The following is a 19582-nucleotide window of genomic DNA, read 5'->3' as shown; positions in this document are numbered from 1 at the left end:
TCTGTAATTACTGTAGTTTATAGATTTACTTTATTGATAGTTCAGGTGTTTCAAGTGTTCGTTTAGGTATGGGAGAAAGTACGAGAGCCAGGATCGTCTCCCGCTGTCATTAAAGTAATGATTCTAAGTAACAATGGAGGGATTTTGTGTCGTGAAGTGCTCTGGCATAGAGCTAGGTCACCCCCCCAACCTCACGTGGTGGTATTTATTGTAGTCATTTCATCTGTGGTTGAAGGTGGCCCTCCAAACAGAAGCTGGTAGTAGGCTTGCCTCGTGTAGTAATGGGTCGTAGAAGTAGGGATAAAGCAGGAGAGTTTATTATTATCTCGTTGTGATGATTTTAGTCTCTGTCATCATGTGGGAGTGTATGGACACAGTACTGAGGCAGGGAAGCAATCCAGTTTGTCCTTTAAACAAAGTACTGTGTGATCCTGTGCCCAGGAATGTGCGTACATTGATTATGGATTATGGTTTTCTGTATTGTACAGACTGGAAGGAGGTTGGAACTGTGATTTTTTTTTCAGATGTTTAGAATTCTTTCATGATTTTAATGATGTTGACAATTGTTAGTGTTTGTGTCTTCATGTGCCCATATGCAGTTCCTTCCCTTGGGGGTGTAGCGTTGAAACATGAGAATGCAGTTCCATTTGCAAGCATCCTGTCTCTAGCTTTCAATCAGACTGTCATGTATAATGTAGTGTTAAACAGTGTAGAGGTTAAAAAGTGTTAAACAGTGTAGAGGTAACTTTCCAATATTTTTTCTTCACTCACAGCCTGGCTGATGTTGGTCACAAACTTTCCTTTTTCTCTCATTGCATCCAGGCATTGTTTTACTTTAGGGGCACCACAGAAGTAACTTAGAAGGTGGAAGAGAAGTATAAATGAACTCTTAACACTTTGGAGAAGTGATGTAGGAGGACATTATTGAGATAGTGACTTTGAATAATCAATCACTGATCAGTAAAAATGAAAGTGGGAAGGGCTATGAAGTTATGGAGGAATTTACATAATCTATGAAAATTTCACTTACCTTCCTCCAGCAGATGAGATTTACCATATTTTGAATGTTGATATAAGATTATGCGGTTGTTATAGTCATGTTTTTGCATTAGTAAAAGTCTAAACTATCCTCGCACGTGATTGTTATTTATAATCTCGTGTTTGCATTAGTAAAAGCCTTAACTAGCCTAGCTAATTATTGTAGTCTCGTGTTTGTATTAGATGATTGTTATTTATAATCTCGTGTTTGCATTAGTAAAAGCCTTAACTAGCCTAGCTAATTATTGTAGTCTCGTGTTTGTATTAGTAAAAGTCTTAACTAGCCTAGCATTAAGACTAGCTTTGGGAAATTATGACACTTTTTGTGTTTTATGGTTGTCATTACAGGCATACCTTCAGAGGACAGAGCTGTCATATGTTTATTACTTTACAATATTGAATAAAGTAGTTATAGTACATTGGAAAATGTTGGTTTACTTGGCAATACACTTTTAGAAAATCAGCAGAACTCGTAGAAACAATCTAATCTCCCTAACAGTTAAAATTACTTACCTAACCTAATGAAGATACTGCCTGCGAGCTTTAAACCTTTGTAGTCAGGTCTGAATGTTACAATTGAGGTAGAGATTCTGGTCTTTATACTTTTAAAGTTGTGGATTATTAGCACTCAGGATTTATCTTACTGTTCCTTAGTCTAGTTGAAATATACCAAATGCATGATTGAGCACCATGTTAGTGCTGTATGTAACACAACAGTGAACTAATCAGCCAGCTTGTGATGAATATGTGGCCCACAGGCGATGATTTCTTACTTCTTGGTCAAGTGATGACCCAAACTAGCAACTTGGGGGCAGAAGACCCCTTAAGTTTATCCTAGATGAACACCAGATATATTTATTTTATTAGACTCCTTAAGTTTATCCTAGATGAACACCAGTATATTTGTTTTATTGTTTAGGATATGAGGAGAGGCTTGGTAAGGTTTATAAAGGTTCTGTTCAAATTTCTTTTTGTGTGTAGTTTCTTTACAAATTTAATTGCTGTCTACAGCATGGTCTGCTTACCCATAATGTGGCATTGTTTTTTCTTACAATATTAGAAAGTCTTCAAAAAAGATATATGATCAGCTACAGATCAGTCATTATATATATATATATATATATATATATATATATATATATATATATATATATATATATATATATTTTTTTTTGCTTTGTCGCTGTCTCCCGCGTTTGCGAGGTAGCGCAAGGAAACAGACGAAAGAAATGGCCCAACCCACCACCATACACATGTATATACATACGTCTACACACGCAAATATACATACCTACACAGCTTTCCATGGTTTACCCCAGTTGCTTCACATGCCTTGATTCAATCCACTGACGGCACGTCAACCCCGGTATACCACATCGCTCCAATTCACTCTATTCCTTGCCCTCCTTTTACCCTCCTGCATGTTCAGGCCCCGATCACACAAAATCTTTTTCTCCATCTTTCCACCTCCAATTTGGTCTCCCTCTTCTCCTCGTTCCCTCCACCTCCGACACATATATTCTCTTGGTCAATCTTTCCTCACTCATTCTCTCCATGTGCCCGAACCATTTCAAAACACCCTCTTCTGCTCTCTCAACCACGCTCTTTTTATTTCCACACATCTCTCTTACCCTTACGTTACTTACTCGATCAAACCACCTCACACCACATTTTGTCCTCAAACATCTCATTTCCAGCACATCCATCCTCCTGCGCACAACTCTATCCATAGCCCACGCCTCGCAACCATACAACATTGTTGGAACCACTATTCCTTCAAACATACCCATTTTTGCTTTCCGAGATAATGTTCTCGACTTCCACACATTCTTCAAGGCTCCCAGAATTTTCGCCCCCTCCCCCACCCTATGATCCACTTCCGTTTCCATGGTTCCATCCGCTGCCAGATCCACTCCCAGATATCTAAAACACTTCACTTCCTCCAGTTTTTCTCCATGCAAACTCACCTCCCAGTTGACTTGACCCTCAACCCTACTGTACCTAATAACCTTGCTCTTATTCACATTTACTCTTAACTTTCTTCTTTCACACACTTTACCAAACTCAGTCACCAGCTTCTGCAGTTTCTCAGCCACCAGTGCTGTATCATCAGCGAACAACAACTGAGTCACTTCATTATTAATGTTGGTATATTTTGATTTTATTGTAAAATATTTGGGTAAATCTGAGTTTTTAGGGGGAAGTCAGTAAGGTTTTTATTTTTATGTTCTTTTTATTTCTAGTAGTGTTTCACCTGCTTTTTTTTATTAGTGAATGCTGCATTTTCCCCTCATCTTTATATCCCTCCCTGCTATTGTCTCATTTATTACTGAAGATTTATATGGTCATCTCATTTTGCCATTGTCCTTAATAACTCCCTCTAAGTGTTACAAGTCCATGTATAAGATTTTCTTCCATATCCAATAAGTATTTTCAAGAGCCCTTAAAGAAAAACATTATTTGCGTGCTTTTTGTGCATAATTTAGAGATATTTAGCACTTATTAGCTAAATGGATTTGGTAAACTTTAGGGATGAACCCCTATAGATGATACTTCTTGTGACAATGAATTGTTCATGTACTGTACATAGTACTCATTGGTCATATAACCTTTCGTTAGTTGTTAAGAGTGGTCATGAAAACATTGCATGTCATGCTTTATTATGTGTAGATAATGAGAACACTGCATGTCATGCTGATTTATATACAGTAGACTTATTAACAAGAATCAGTTATTCAGGAAATTTACTTTTCTGGGAAGACAATGTGTGCTAAAATCACTTAGGTAAAGGATTTTATTTGTCTGCAAAACCCAGAATTTTGCATGTGAAAAATTTATGTCAAGGACGTCTGAAAATTGGTCTGATGTTTGACCCTAGGACCAAAAAGATATTTGGACATATAAATGTTCATAGGCAAAAAGATTGACATCATGTATGATTGTGAAGAGATGAGTCTTAAGTACCTGACAAAAGTGGGAAGGGCTCTGAATTGTAGTATTGTACAGGGAGAATGTTGAGTTAAAGACAGTGATCTGATAATTATTGAAATGTGTAAAGAATAGTAAATCCAAACCAAGAGCAGTGAAGATATGGTAGGGCCTCATGCATACAAGCTTCAGGTGAGTAGAGTTTCCGTTATCCAATCTACAAGCAGCAATGATCATTGCATTCATTCACCTCTGATAAAGTTGATTCAACATTCAGAGCTAAATGACTGAAATATGGTATTTGGTAATTACTGGCCAAACAAGTAATACAACTGCAGATATAAACCAACACAAATTTGAAAATTTTAATTCTTCAAGTACTTGATCCTTGATGTATTGCACAAATCCCAAATGTGTATCGAGTGAAAATCTGTTAGATTACTTCATCACCTCTAATGTCTTTTTTTTTCTTTATTTCTCAGGGCTCTGTTTGGTTATGAAGGCCAGACAAATGTTCTCAAATTGGTTGGGACTGGAGGTAAGCCTGTGTTTATTATTGTATTTGTAAAGTTGATGACTATAACATCGAAATTCGGGTGGATATGTAGCATATGAGCTGTTGATGTGACTGATGATGCTTATAGATAATCACTAATATTGTCTCATAAAAACTGGGATGATGAGCAAGAACTAATAGATTTAAGTGTTAGATCTTACAGTTTGAAAGTGATACAGGTATGCAGTCCGATATTGCCTTTAGGGTATTTGCTCCACTTTAATCCAACTCCAATCTTTCTGATGTAGTACCCTCACTTATGATTTGAAATTGTTAAATCATTCATGAATAGCTTTTTATGTTGAAGGCTAGGTAACCAGTCTGATCACTTTAGTGTACAGTGTCAACAACAGGGCTGCAGTAGTGATATTAGATGAAGGTCATCTTTCTCCGGCCATCCTTCTCTGTAGGCTGCAGTGTTGCTTCCGTCTTCCAGTTTTGCAGATATTACTTTGGCCACTGGTCTGGTGAGCCATTCACATGTGTTCCTGCCACCATGGTTTGATCCTGAGGTGTGCATTAGGCTCCTGCTTCCCAGTTTCTCTGTGGCGACCAGCCACAAGAGGATTGACCATTATGATACCGCCTCCTTTCCTTTAACAGCTAAGCTGTGGAATTCAATTTCTCTTATTGTTTTTCCCTCTTTCTTGAACTGTTCTTTCTTTAAGATTCAGTTCCACAAATAATTGCAGAGCCCAAATATATTTCTGTGTTTTCTCATACTCTTTTTCCTTTCCCCAAAGATGACCTTGATTTATGCATATTTTGCCTGTGCCAAGTTGATCACCATATAAATAGGTTATGTATCTCAGTATGTAAATTGGTGATGTGTTAACATTGTAGGTGTTTAGTGATACATTCATGTTCTTGTACTGATTTGTGTTTTTAATATCTAATAGCTTCGAATCTTCCCCTAACCCTTTTTGTATTAATTTTCAAAATGAATAACAAGGTTAGATGATTAGTTATTCATATCCTTTGAAAAATATTTGTGAGCATCATTTTTAGACAAGCTTGTGCTTTTTTTCATCATTATTTTCTGGAAGATTCAGTTTCCCTTCATGTCATACTGTTCCTTATAAGCAATCTTGTGTGTCCTTTTTGAACTCTGCTCAGTTTTTCAGTAAAGATATATCATGAAATACATAGCTTTAGGCAGAAGCAGGTTGTAGGAAGTTAGTGACAGAAGGCAACGGTGAATTCAGTTATGCCTGTTTATGATGGTTGCACTTCCTCTGTCATATACATGTATCCATGCTATATATATCCTTACCAACACTCACAAGATGATGACACCACATGCAGGACAAGACCAGACATTTTGATGGCTAACATATTAATATCTTGTGTTATAGAGCTTGAAGCATTGTTTGTAACATATTTCGGAGCCTGATACTTTATATGAAATGACCCCAGCTAATGGAAAGTACTGTGTAACATCTTTGACAGTCACATGTTCTTCATTATAATGCACATGATATACCTCTTAGTCTTTATTGTTGTTTCAGTTTTTTTATGGTGTTGCAGAGGATGGGTTAGAGGAGCTAGCTGAGGACCTGAACAGCAGTAAGATCATGTATGCTGCTGTCAAAGTCATCGACCCCAACACTACAAGGCCAAAGATAGTTCTTATAAACTGGGTGCGTATCCTAGTACATTGCAAAATATATGAAGAGAATTGAAAATAGTATATGACCGGGATAGAGATAGAGAATTACATTTGATGTGTCTTTTTATATAGTGGGTGAATCAGTTTGCTTTGTAAATATATTGTGAATTGTGGGCACATATTTGTTTGTGTGCATAGAAATGTATACATCCATATTCTCTCAGTGAATGTATGTCCATTAAGGTATGGTCATATTTTTTGCTGGATAATTCCTACACATCATTTATTTTGACTGTATGTATATATATATATATATATATGCAGATTATGTAGAAATCAATCTTTGATGCTCTTTGTTTTGTTAGAAAATGCATTTTTATCATGAATTGTTCATGTACTGTACATAGTACTCATTGGTCATATAACCTTTCGTTAGTTGTTAAGAGTGGTCATGAAAACATTGCATGTCATGCTTAATTATATATAGATAATGAGAACACTGCATGTCATACTAAATTATGTACATTAGGCTTATTAGCAGGAATCAGTTATTCAGGAAATTTACTTTTCTGAGAAGACAGAGTGTGCTAAAATCACTTAGGTAAAGGATTTTATTTGTCTGCAAAACTCAGAATTTTGCACGTGAAAAATTAATGTCAAGGACGTCTGAAAATTGGTCTGATGTTTGACCCTAGGACCAAAAAGATGGCCTGAAAGTTACTCTCCTGATCTTTGTCGTTTTACCTTTGAGGCACTTTCTTAGATGATTATTTGTATTTTAAGGTTTATACTGTCTTGTAAGATTATAGGTCTTTGGAACTGGTAAGGCTTATATTCTATGTGCAAAGTAACATATCTTGAAAAGTAGATCTGAAAATGGTCTTTGTGTTCTTAAAAGGTTCTGAACTTTTTCTTTCTAATAGTTATATAACCTTGACACTTATACTCAGTCTACCTGGGTCTGTGTTTCGTTATTTCTATATCAGTTGAATTTCCTTGCTGCAGAGGACAAAAGTAATTAACTGATCAGTTGATGGTAGAGACAAAATCATCCAATTAGAAAGTGAAGGCAACATTATGAACTTGATGGACATTATATTACATTGTTTAACTCAGCAGAGGCCTTAGAAAAACAAAGTTTAGAAAGTGCAGATACATGCCACACATTTAACCCATCCAAATAATCTTGCATGTAAAGATTTGAACATGGGAAGTAAAATCTCGTTCCTGAATAACCATATTTTTGAAGCAGATATGGTAATTACATAATCAAGAAACAGATACAGAGGATTGGATGACTTGTTACTTTATCTTCAGACACTAGAGACTTGAAAGAACACCTACAGTGGTTGGGCAGCATGTAAAAGAGTGTCATCTGAAATGAATAACTTTTTCCATAAAATAACATCACCTTGCTATGCATTAAAGCTGAAAACCATAATCTTATTAGTGTTCTGGCTTATACTTCACCCGACATTCAACACTAAGAATTAAAGCAGCTGTTAAGTAGCACTAATGTCTGTATTGAGAATATAATGTGTTCTAATGGATTTCATTCTACTACATCTGAGGTAGGAAATGATAGAAAAGCAATGTACAAGTCAAGGTTAGAGATTCATTGGTGTCTGGGACCAAGTATTGTGGAGATTTCAGAAATTTTTGGAAGGTTTAAGTGGACCTACTGATAGTGGTCTGGGTGTATCATAATGATAACAATATTTTTGTGAACCTCATGTAGGTTTAAAGGTTGGTTATTTGTAATGTTCCGGAATGTAAATATACACTATTGGTGCCATAAATGTAGAGTATACCTATTATGTAGAATAACTACTTTATTTGACGATGTCAGATGGCAGGGTGGCAAATGTGGTGTGTTTGTGATGATGTGGCATAAAGAGTGAAGTAGTTCCGGTGATTGTTGTGGTGAAAGGAGAGGAGGTAGTAAAAGTCTTGCATAATAATTATCAAGTGTTGCGTAGTAGGAGGGATGGATAGGGTTTTACCTGATTATCACATGGAGTAACATCGTAGATTATTAGTTAATTAGGCTCTTCATTATTTTAATGATGTATCGTAGGATAAGCAAAATGCATAAGGGCAGTAGGACACCACTGTTGAAAGGATTAGAGGGGAAAGTTGCTCTTTCAGCAATTACTACACTGGACTAATTAAAGAGAAAGCTGTGCTTTAGATAACAGAAAATATAGAAAACCAGAGGGAGGATGTTTTGAAACTCTTATGCCACATCCTCAGATGCTTTAGAGGTGTCAGGGGCTGTGACAAAGGACTCACCAAAATCCCCAAGAGAGGAGGACCAGAGGGGTTTTGAAAATTTAGGTCTGAAATTATGAGACATTTAGAAAGAGATATAGGTAGAAATAAATTTTTTAGATTGTCACATTTACCCAGATTACTGCTTCCCTACTCTGAGATTGCATAGGAGAGAAGATTACCAGTAGACTATACATTGCTAAAACTTTATTGGTGATCAGAAAGAAGAGAAAGAGAGTTTAGGATCCTAGAGATTCTAAGTCTTTGGAGACACCAGAGGTGAGAGCAGTGGGACAGTACTTGGAAAGGTTAGAATGATTTCCTTTGGGATGCATTGCATTAAGGCCTACTTCCAAGAGGAAAGGATGTTACTGTTCTTTGACAGATGAAGGAAACATACAAAGATTGGAAGTTGCTCAGAGGCATTCTCTGGTAGGACCTAAGAAGTTATGCCATCTGGGCCATGCAGTGCTCACTTGAAGATGGGAAATTACTTAGAAGGGTCTACTCTAGGAGAGTATAGGAGAAGGCATAGATTAAGTAAGAGATGTGAGAGCAAGATTACATGTAAAATCGTCTGGAGTAGAGTTAAAGGAGAATGAGGTACTGAAAAGAGATGCCAAAAGTAGTGCCATGATATTAAGAGCATTGATTTGTATTAAACCTTGTGACCTTTGTGAGTGCTGATTTGTTAGCATGAAGGACACTTGTGGTTTAATGATTTTGTAGTTACAAGTGTTTGTTCATTATCAAGTGTGATGTCTTTCCTATTGAATAAGCTATTATATCCTTACTGTATTGCCTTTGACCCATACTTATTAAAAGAACCAAGTATAACAAATTATTGATAAAAGAGATCTGTATCTTTGATAACTTTTCGTTCTGCATTGTTTGAACACCATTGTAGCAAGGTGAAGGAGCTCCAACAGTACGCAAGGGTACATGTGCACGGCACCTGAATGATATACACAAGTTGCTCAGAGGTGTACATGTTACGGTGAATGCTCGAACAGAGGAGGAGGTGGAACCTGAAGTTGTTATGGCTGCTGTTCTAAAGGCATCTGCAACAACCTATAACTTCAATGAAAGATCAGAGATGAATGACAAAACTACTCCAGTGGTAAGCATTATCTTTCTTATGGATTTTATAATCCTTTTTAATGTTTAGCTTGAAGTTTGATAGTGTAGACTTAAAGGTTTATATTTGTCATGTGTCCAAGTTTTTAAGAAACCTTGATTTTAATAAACTTTAAAGACAAGATTTTTTTTTTAATTGAAAATTAATTTTCTGCCTTATTCAGTGTGAGCAATGTTGTACGTCATGCACTGGGCAGAGGGTGTTCTGCAATTGCAATTAGTTCCATTTTGTGGCTCTTGGGCCATATGATAGCTTTTTTTATTGGAAATAGTGATGAGATTGAAGTTTAGAAGTTCAAAGTTTCTTTTTTTAATTGCAAATTATATTACAAAATTGTTCATTACCATCACAAACAGCTTTTACTCAAAGATCCACGATATCTTTTACTGGTTCTTAAGGTGTTCAGTAGCTTATACTGTCATGTAGGAGGGATAAGTCATGTCTTCCAAATTCTGAATTTCTGATTTTTGCATAATTAAAGATTTTGGTATAAAAGGTGAAAAAATGAGCTCGAATTGGCTGTTTGCTGTGTATTGAGGACTTAAAAGATGATGAAAAAATTGGTGTGAAATTGATCCTGTTCTCTTGTTTGGTTTCTTTTAAATAATTATTTGTACAGATGTTAGAGAATTAATCCTTTTACTGTGACTTGTCTGATATCCTCTGGGCACTGCATGTGTGGGATATTCTTAAATGTAAGAATAACTTCAAAAGTCTGTTATTACAATTATCAAAAGTTTATTATTACAATTTACTGCAACAATATTTTAGATAAAGTAGTATATACCTCAACTTGGTAAAACATAGTTTATGTTTGCTATCTCTCCCTTAGTTTATGTTACTGCACTGCCAGATGTATGCATCAAATATACTTTAGGAGTACTTTTAGGTTTATGTAGCAACATGAGTTGTATTTTTGGAAGCATCTTTGTCAAAGGCATATATCGTAACTGAGGGTATTCATCACTGATATATGTTTCAGTAGTATCGTAGCTTCACAAGTTATCACATACCCTGAGGGTGCAGATCTTATACAGGTTTCCTTGGCATCAAATATACAGACCGTTGTATGGAAAAACTTTAGGCTTAGTGTCAGGAATGCCACTACAAGCATTAATGGCTGAATATATCTTTTGAGGCAGAGAGGCTTATGTGTGAATTATCAATGCATAGACTCCAACCACAGTGAACAGAAAGAAATTTAAAGGACACATACACCCAATCCACAGTGAAAGGGTTAAGACTGTCCATAAAATTATAGTTCTTTAGATCTGAATATGTATGAAAGAAAGATTCATGATGCTTATATTTTATACACAAGTTAACATATCAGGTGAAGTGGGTCTAGAGAATAGTTTCCATTGGCTTGGAAAAGATCTGAAAATGGTCTGAATTTTATTTCTTTGATAACCACACAAACTCACGTAGTCACCAGACTGTAACCCCATTACTGACTTGCAAAGGCCAGGGTTTATATCTATTTTAATACCTCTGGAGTGCATAATTAGAAATGTAGTTTATGTATTTTAGTTTCCATTCATCAAGATGTGTTTTAGTAAAAGTGAGTAATGACGCCACATATATTGGATTTCATCCGTAATTCAAAGATGCAGCTGACTGATAAAGTATTATGTGTGTACATAAGGCTTTATTCATTTTTGTTGGTTTTGGAATTGCATGTATTTTCCAAGGATAAATAATATAATTGATCCATAGTTCATGTATAAAGACGGACTGAAGTCGCATATCTTTGCATCAGTTCATGCTTATACTGTGGTCAAAAGTTTCTGATATCCAGCCTTATTCAGATTATTCAGATTATCCAGATTATTCAGTTTCGTGATCAGATTAAGTTTCAGGTTGGAGCCAAGACTTTCATATACTCTTAGATCTGTACCTGTTTTGAACTTCAGTCTCAAGTCATGTTTTAAGATGATTCACCATTGGTCTTCATACCAGATATGAAGCAGGAGCCATTGATCTTTTAAATTGACGTAAAGTGGCTGGTTATTTAACAGAAGTTGAAATTATTTGCCTGAGGATAAATGGCATGAATGACGAATATCTTTGCTTAAGAAAGGCATTGGTACTTATACATGATAGTTTATGATTATTATTTATTATTAGACCTTAAGTTGTATATCTTTTATGTTATTTCAAGAACAAGCTATGTAGGTTAAACTGTTTCCTTTCAGAGAGGCTTAGTAGACACTTTCAAGAAGGGTGAAGCTGCTGGGGCTGTGGTAAACAGTGTGTCATGTGTGCAAATTACTTGTGTAATCTGACTTTCTGAAACAACTTTTCCATATTCTGATAACTGAAAAATGAGGGATATTTAGTTAACCCTTTCACTGTATGCAGTAATAAGATTTCATGGTTAATTCCTAAAGAGTCCTTAAAATCATTAAAAAATGAAAATGTTGATATGAACTTTTTCGTTACTTTTATAGTATTAAAAGACATAGTGCTTCAGTATCAGATATCAATTTTAGGTGGAAGCATTTTTACAGGGTAAAACTTTCATTTGTCAAAAAATTTTGAAAAAATATTTTACAGATATAGAAATATGCAAGGTGATTCAGATTAGGTGAAAATGACTTTTTTTTCTTGGAGGCCCCACTCACAGACATGTCTGTGTCAAGGCTGGGCCTTGACACAGTATGTATGAAAGTACACATACTGTACGAATTGTGGAGGGAGTGAAAAACCCGTCTTTCAGAAGTGTATTTCTTCCTGTATAAGTGATAAGTAGTTTCATTGTATTTGATGGGCTGGAATGGAGGGATTAAAAGAAAATCACAACCTAGTTGTTTAGAAAACAGATATGCATCTTATTTCGTCTTTTTAAACATAGGAAATTAGCAATATATTTTCTTGTTTTTTTTGAGTGGTTATGTGCACATTACACACATATTGCATATAGGATATTGATGTTGCGGTGATAAAAACTTATGTTTATAGTAAAAACCATGAAAATTTGCGGCACTCAAATCCACATAGGTTGGTGGTGGTGGTGCATGGTGTGTCATTTGCATGTTGACCTCTTTGTTCACTGCCTATGCTCCTACATGATACAGGCAATGTCTGGCTGTCAGTTCATGGACAGAAACAGTGATCTCGACTGTGGATGAGGGAGAGGTTTGTGATGGCCATGGAACAACGTCACTAAGTGGGAAAATGTAATTAGTTTTTTGCAACCACAGTTGCTGTATGCAGTGAAAGGGTTACATACTTAAGTCCAATATGATATATATGTTGTTGATATTCTGAACTTCGGTTGCTCTGGATGGCATCATCAGTAATACTATTGGTGTCATCGTTGATGATTAATAGCATCAGATAATGTTGACTTACAAGTAGATTTAATGTTTGAATGTGTTGAAGGTTGTTTCAGTTATGAAACTAGTGTTTTGTGGTTCACCAGATGCATGCTTAATGGTTTTAACCAACTTTTTCACTTAATTGTCATCATTACAAATATCTGTGACTTCTCAGTGTTCATTTTGATTTACTGTTTATTTATGAATGTTATATAAGCCAGAGGATTTGAGTTTTTATTAGTCAGAACAATTGGGCCATAATGTCTTAAGAATATATTCCAGTTTACTTTAAGAACATTACTTTTTATATGTGTATCACTTAATTTCTTGTAAAGAAACATCTTCGATATAAAGATTAGAGGTTCCTAATCTCTGGAAAGTATGTATGAATCAGTAAAAGCAGATTGTTAAAAAATGAGCTGTGTGCTACATGACATTACACTGTTTATATGTTTAATTTATGATGAAGGAATTTCTTTCTGGTAATGTAGGATTTCATGCTGCACATAGATGTGTGGAACAGCATTTAAGATCTTTGTTTTCATGTTTAATTTTTAGGCCAACTGTGAAGCGTCTTGTGGAAAAATTGAAGAGGGTGTAGTATCTCTTGCACACATCATTTTTTACACGAAATATAGTTGCATTGGTTTTTTTAAAAGCTAGAAATGAGTTAACAAGCTGTAAAAGTAACATTATGAGACGTTTCCAATATCCATAGTCTTTACTGTAAAATATGTCAGGCATTTGACTTGCTGGATGCTGTGTGTTGTATAGCTTATTGTCACATCCATTTGGGGGTTTTTGGAGTATGATTTTTTAAGGATGAAATTGATTAATGATATGATACATTAGAAGGTGAATCATCATGGGATGGGTTACATGGAGTACCTTGGAAGTATCACTGTGTCATTGTGTTCACCTGTTTGATAGCAAAGACTGTTTGAAAAGTTGTTAGCACCTGTTCTTTCAAAGGGCAGTGAGGGGTTTGATGACCAGATTTAAACAACATTTGTGGATTTTAGTAGATTTTTTTTCTACTTTGTCATTTGAATCATTTCACGTGCTATATATTTTGTTCTTCTATAGTAAAAGCATAGATTGAAATAAGAACGACAGATGCTTGAAAATGACCTGTATTAATGTAGTGCAATATTACCAATACAAAAAATAATCATTTAGATCCCAGCAACATGATCCTAAATTTGAGAATCCTATATAATCATGATAGTGCACTAAAGAATCATACAACTCAAAAATATTGTACAAATAATCATTTAAACCCCGAAAGCACACCTTCAAAACATGAAACTCCTGTCTTATCGAGACAGTGCACCAAAAAAAATCATGGACATCATAGGGTGGGGTAGGGAGCGAAAGTTCTGGGAGCGTTGAAAAATGTGTGGAAGTCGAGAACGTTATCTTGGAAAGCAAAAATGGGTATGTTTGAAGGAATAGTGGTTTCAACAATGTTATATGGTTGCGAGGTTTGGGCTATAGATAGAGTTGTGCGGAGGAGGGTGGATGTGCTGGAAATGAGATGTATGAGGACAGTATGTGGTGTGAGGTGGTTTGATCGAGTAAGTAATGAAAGGGTAAGAGAGATGTGTGGTAATAAAAAGAGTGTGGTTGAGAGAGCAGAAGAGGGTGTTTTGAAATGGTTTGGTCACATGGAGAGAATGAGTGAGGAAAGATTTACCAAGAGGATATATGTGTCAGAGGTGGAGGGAACGAGGAGAAGTGGGAGACCAAATTGGAGGTGGACAGCTGGAGTGAAAAAGATTCTGAGTGATCGGGGCCTGAACATGCAGGAGGGTGAAAGGCGTGCAAGGAATAGAGTGAATTGGAACGATGTGGTATACCGGGGTCGACTTGCTGTCAGTGGATTGAACCAGGGTATGTGAAGAGTCTGGGGTAAACCATGGAAAGTTTTGTGGGGCCTAGATATGGAAAGGGACTGTGGTTTCTGTGCATTATACATGACAGGTAGACTGAGTGTGAACGAATGTAGCCTTTGTTGTCTTTTCTTAGCGCTACTTCACACACATGCGGGGGAAGGGGGCTGTCATTTCATGTGTGGCGGGGTTGCGATGGGAATGAATGAGGGCAGACAGTATAAATTATGTACATGTGTACATATGTATATGTCTGAGTGTGTATATATATGTATACATTGAGATGTATGTATATGTGCGTGTGTGGACGTGTATGTATATACATGTGTATGTTGGTGGGTTGGGCCATTCTTTCATCTGTTTCCTTGCGCTACCTCGCTAACGTGGTAGACAGCGACACAGTATAGTAATGATAATATTCTTTGAATTCCAGAAACTTTTAAACTTGGGGATACTGTTTTATCATGACAGTTCACCAAATGATTCATGTTGCCCAGAACTGGTGTATAAATGATAATCATTTAAATCGTAAAGGTGCAGTCCTAAACATGATAATCTTGCCTTAATATTTTTTTTCAGATGATAATCAGATCCCAGAAACACACCAAAATTTGAGATTTCTATCTATGATAGTGCACCAAAAAATCATATTACCTAAAAATGATGTACAAATAATCATTTGAATCCAGAAATACATCTAAACTGAAACTCCTGTCTTATCAACACAGTGCACCATAAAATCAATTACCCAAAAACATTGTACAAATAACGTAAATCCCAGAAATACACCTTTTAAACCTGAGAATCCTGTCTTATCATGACATTGCCCAAAAATATTGTACAAATGATAATCTTGTAAATCCCAGAATACACCTCACAAAGTTTTTGCACGTACGTACCTTCCACACCTTTTACCTCTTTTGAAACTAGTTTGGTTCATTATTATTTGTTTATTTATTATACTTTGTCACTGTCTCCCATGTTTGTGAGGTAGCGCAAGGAAACACGAAAGAATGGCCCAACCCACCCACATACACATGTATATACATACACGTCCACACACGTGCATATACATACATCTCAATGTATACATATATATACACACTCAGACATATACATATATACACGTGTACATAATTTATATTGTCTGCCCTCACATGCACATATACATACCTGTACATTTCAACATATACATACATATGCATACCCAGACATATACATATATACACATGTACATATTCATACTTCCTGCCTTCATCCATTTCTCTCGCTACCCCACCACATATGAAATGGTTCATAGATTTTCATTAATCATATCTCATAAGATGATTTTTTTCCTGTTATTTCTCTGCACCAGTTTCTTTAGTTTACTCCAGATAAGCATAATTCAGATCCTCTTGAACATTTCTTCACTGTTTAGAAATGATTATTGTCAAGTTTTGATTTTTTTGTGAAAAGTTGGGTATCATTTTTGGCATGTTTTGTCAATAAGAATATCTTTCTATTTTTCATAACATTTTAGCATGACATAGTGCATATGAGATTTAGTAAAGATATTTTGATATAGAAATTTTGTGGAGTTATTTTTTTAATTTTGATTGGACTGTGGTTGCAGGATTCATAATCTTCACAAAGTGTTATGACTGATGTATTACATTGTGTGAAAATTTTAAGTAGATATCGTTTACTCATGCATCATTACTTGTTTATTGTAACTTTATTTATATCATAGTTTACCGACAGATTGCTAACAGATTAGTTATATTAATAGAGTGGCTGGCTCCAGTTAACCGTAGAAGTTATTAGGATAAAGGTACTTTACAATTGATAATTTTTCTTCATACTTTGTGTATGGTTCTTTTTGCTAGCATACACAGTGCATCATCGCTTGTCATATGTTACAATCTTAGACAAGGCACTTTCTTGATTTTTCTGTTTATGTGAGTGTGGCTTGTCTTTCTTTTATATCATAATTGAAGTGCATCTAATTTTTTATACTGTAAATAGCTTAACATGTTTCATTCTTTAGTAACCGTCTAGTGTGATGGATTATAAGTGTTTGATGATGTAAGAGATATATGAATAAAGTTAATGGGCTTGCCACTCTACTGTCAATTCAAAAAAATTATTTATAATTATATACAAGTGATTTAGGTATAAACAGATTTTGAACTCTGCAGTATGGTCCATGCCATTCTTGAACCTCACTCACTTTTTCTATATTCTTATTTTTACATACTTTAGCAAGTTTTTGTTTCGATTTAATTTTTATTAACAGTTCCATGTTTCAAGGGAAGTACAACCTCGTTTTTTACTTTCAGTAACAAACAGTGTCATATCCTTTGTAGATTTTGTTTTAGATGCTTTATGGATTTAAGGTGAATTGTATATTATCCCCGGGATAGGGTAGAAAGAATACTGCCCATGCATATCCTGCATGTCGTAGAAGGTGACTAAGAGGAGCAGGAGTGGGGGCTGGAAATCCTCCCCTCCTGTATTATTGCTTTCCTCCAAAAGAAGGAACAGAGGAAGGAACAAAGCAAGGATTTTTCCTCTAAGGTTCAGTTGTCTGTTCCTTTTGCTACCTTGTTAAAGCAGGAAATGGCAGACAGGTATGAAATGAAATGAAAGGAATTTTTAGTATAGGCTAACAGATGTGAGTACAATTTTATGTGCTTATTATGTGTGAATTAATTTTTATTACAGGTTAACAAATATAAGTTTTGAGTTATTATATAGGAATCATGTTGAATTTGTTGACAGTCATGCTTTCCTTTCAGGAAGTTGACATTTTTATGAATTCCTGTTGTCCCATATTGTCATAGATGGATGTAATGCACCACCTTTGGTATTATTCTTTATGCAAGCCTTAGATTAACTGCATATTTTATATTATCTGTATTATGCCATTACCAATGTAAATGTTTTAAATTGTAAGCCTAATCTAATGTTCATAGCCCTTGATTGTCAGTAGGAGAGATCCTAAAATTCAGTGACATGAACTCTAAAGATAAGTTGGATATGGAAATTGGCATAAACAGATAAGCACTTGAATGAATTAATAAGGAGATTATGCTAACATTTTTTTTTAGCCCTCACCTGCATTAATGTCTCACTGGGATTTTGAACTCCTGACCTGATTGCATGTAGAATTTGCTATTTGTTTTATACTAATACCTTAACATTATGTTTGTTGATAATGATATATATTACAGACATCTTCAGTATTTATCTTTTTACTAATTAGATTAAGGAAAGTACTAATATCTAATAAATCATGGTGCAGTTGATAGTTAAGTAATAGTTTTGACAAACTAAATTTTTTCCATGTTAAGTAATATAAGAAATTTTCTTATTTGTTTTCCTGAAAATATTGAAGTGCCTGTTAGTTTACTACTGTTTGTGGGCCAGCTGTGACTAAGGCTTCTCTTAATATGGAATCTTGTAGGAATTTTGTGCCACATTATTTAGGGTTTTACCTCACTGTGTTTTTTCATAGCCTAATATGATTTGCTACCTCACAATAAGATGGGAAGAGGCAAGTCAGTACAAGATAAAAGTATTATAGGCCAAGCTTAAACACTACCATGCTAACTTAGTGGTTATACAGTTCATCACTTCATTTATGTGCTTAAGGAAGAGTAGGGTATGATTTGACAAAGGTTGCTGTGCAGATGTAAGATATATGTAGGAAGAATATCAGAATGAGAGCCTTTTGAATTTTTGTAAGGTAGAATACAGAGGTAGAATTCTTTCTCCCCTACCCCAGGTACATGATGGCTAGAGAATGGATGTGAGCAAATGTGGCCTTTCTTCATCTGTTCCTGGTGTTACCTCGCAGTGCAGGAAACGGTGATCAAGTATGAATTTATGCACGTGTGTGTTTTTGTGTGTGTATTGTCCCCTTGGATAGGGGAGAAAGAATACTTCCCACATATTCCCAGCTTGTCACAGAAGGCGACTAAAAGGGGTGAGAGCATGGAGCTGAAAAGCCTCCCTTCCAGTTTGGCTTTTCCAAAAGAAGGAACAAAGATGGGGACCAAGTCCTATGTTCTTAACACTACCTTGCAAATGTGGGAAATGGCAAATGTGAAGGATGAATGATGTGTATGTATATAGTATACATGAATATATGTATATGAACCAGGGCATGTGAAGCATCTTGGGTAAACCATGGAAAGTTTTGTGGGGCCGGGATGTGGAAAGGGAGCTGCAGTTTCAGTGCATTAAACATAACAGCTAGAGACTGAGTGTCAACAAATGTGGCCTTTTTTGTCTTTTCCTAGTGTTACCGTGTGGGGGGATGTTGTTTCATGTGTGGCGGGTTGGCAACAGGAATGGATGGGGGCAGCAAGTGTGAATATGTACATGTGTATATATGTATATGTCTGTGTATGTATATGTATGTATACACAAAAATGTATAGGTATGTATATGTGTGTGTGTGGGCGTTTCTGTATATACATGTGTATATGGGTGGGTTGGGCCATTCTTTCGTCTGTTTCCTTGCACTACCTTGCTAATGAGGGAGATGGCGATTAAGTATGATAGAAAATGATATACAACATATGTATGTTTATTGTTTACTTAGCTAACTGTAATTATTTGACCGTAATGTGGCACAGGATTCTTAAGCTGGCTATGTGTCTTGATGTTGTATAACATAACCATATAAACCTCATCATATCCCAGGCCATCCGTTTTTCCTACTTTTTGTGATTCTACTCAGCAGGAGGACCCTACATTCATTAGTATGTATGTGTTTTAGTGAATAAGAAATTGTCAGCCATGTTCAGCATCTTCATCTACTTAACAGTTTGTAAGCATCAC

At 35.6% G+C, this 19582-nt stretch overlaps 1 protein-coding gene across 4 annotated transcripts in view; it reads left to right on the top strand.

The window, feature by feature from the left end:
- Positions 1–19582, top strand: part of Abp1 (Actin binding protein 1) — a 46503-nt gene that overhangs the window by 329 nt on the left and 26592 nt on the right. For 3 of the 4 annotated variants that reach the window (XM_071679040.1, XM_071679041.1, XM_071679038.1), the window contains exons 2-4: positions 4449–4504; positions 6050–6162; positions 9310–9522. In XM_071679040.1, coding sequence (XP_071535141.1) covers positions 4449–4504; positions 6050–6162; positions 9310–9522 — 382 coding nt within the window. Of the gene's footprint in view, positions 1–4448; positions 4505–6049; positions 6163–9309; positions 9523–11735; positions 11784–19582 lie in introns of all 4 variants that reach the window. The other variant, XM_071679039.1, reaches the window with a different exon arrangement.

Source organism: Panulirus ornatus, chromosome 29 (assembly GCF_036320965.1).
Source record: "Panulirus ornatus isolate Po-2019 chromosome 29, ASM3632096v1, whole genome shotgun sequence".
NCBI classification, from domain to species: domain Eukaryota; kingdom Metazoa; phylum Arthropoda; class Malacostraca; order Decapoda; family Palinuridae; genus Panulirus; species Panulirus ornatus.
Note: the sequence above shows the minus strand (reverse complement) of the source record. Positions and strands in the feature narration are given on the sequence as shown.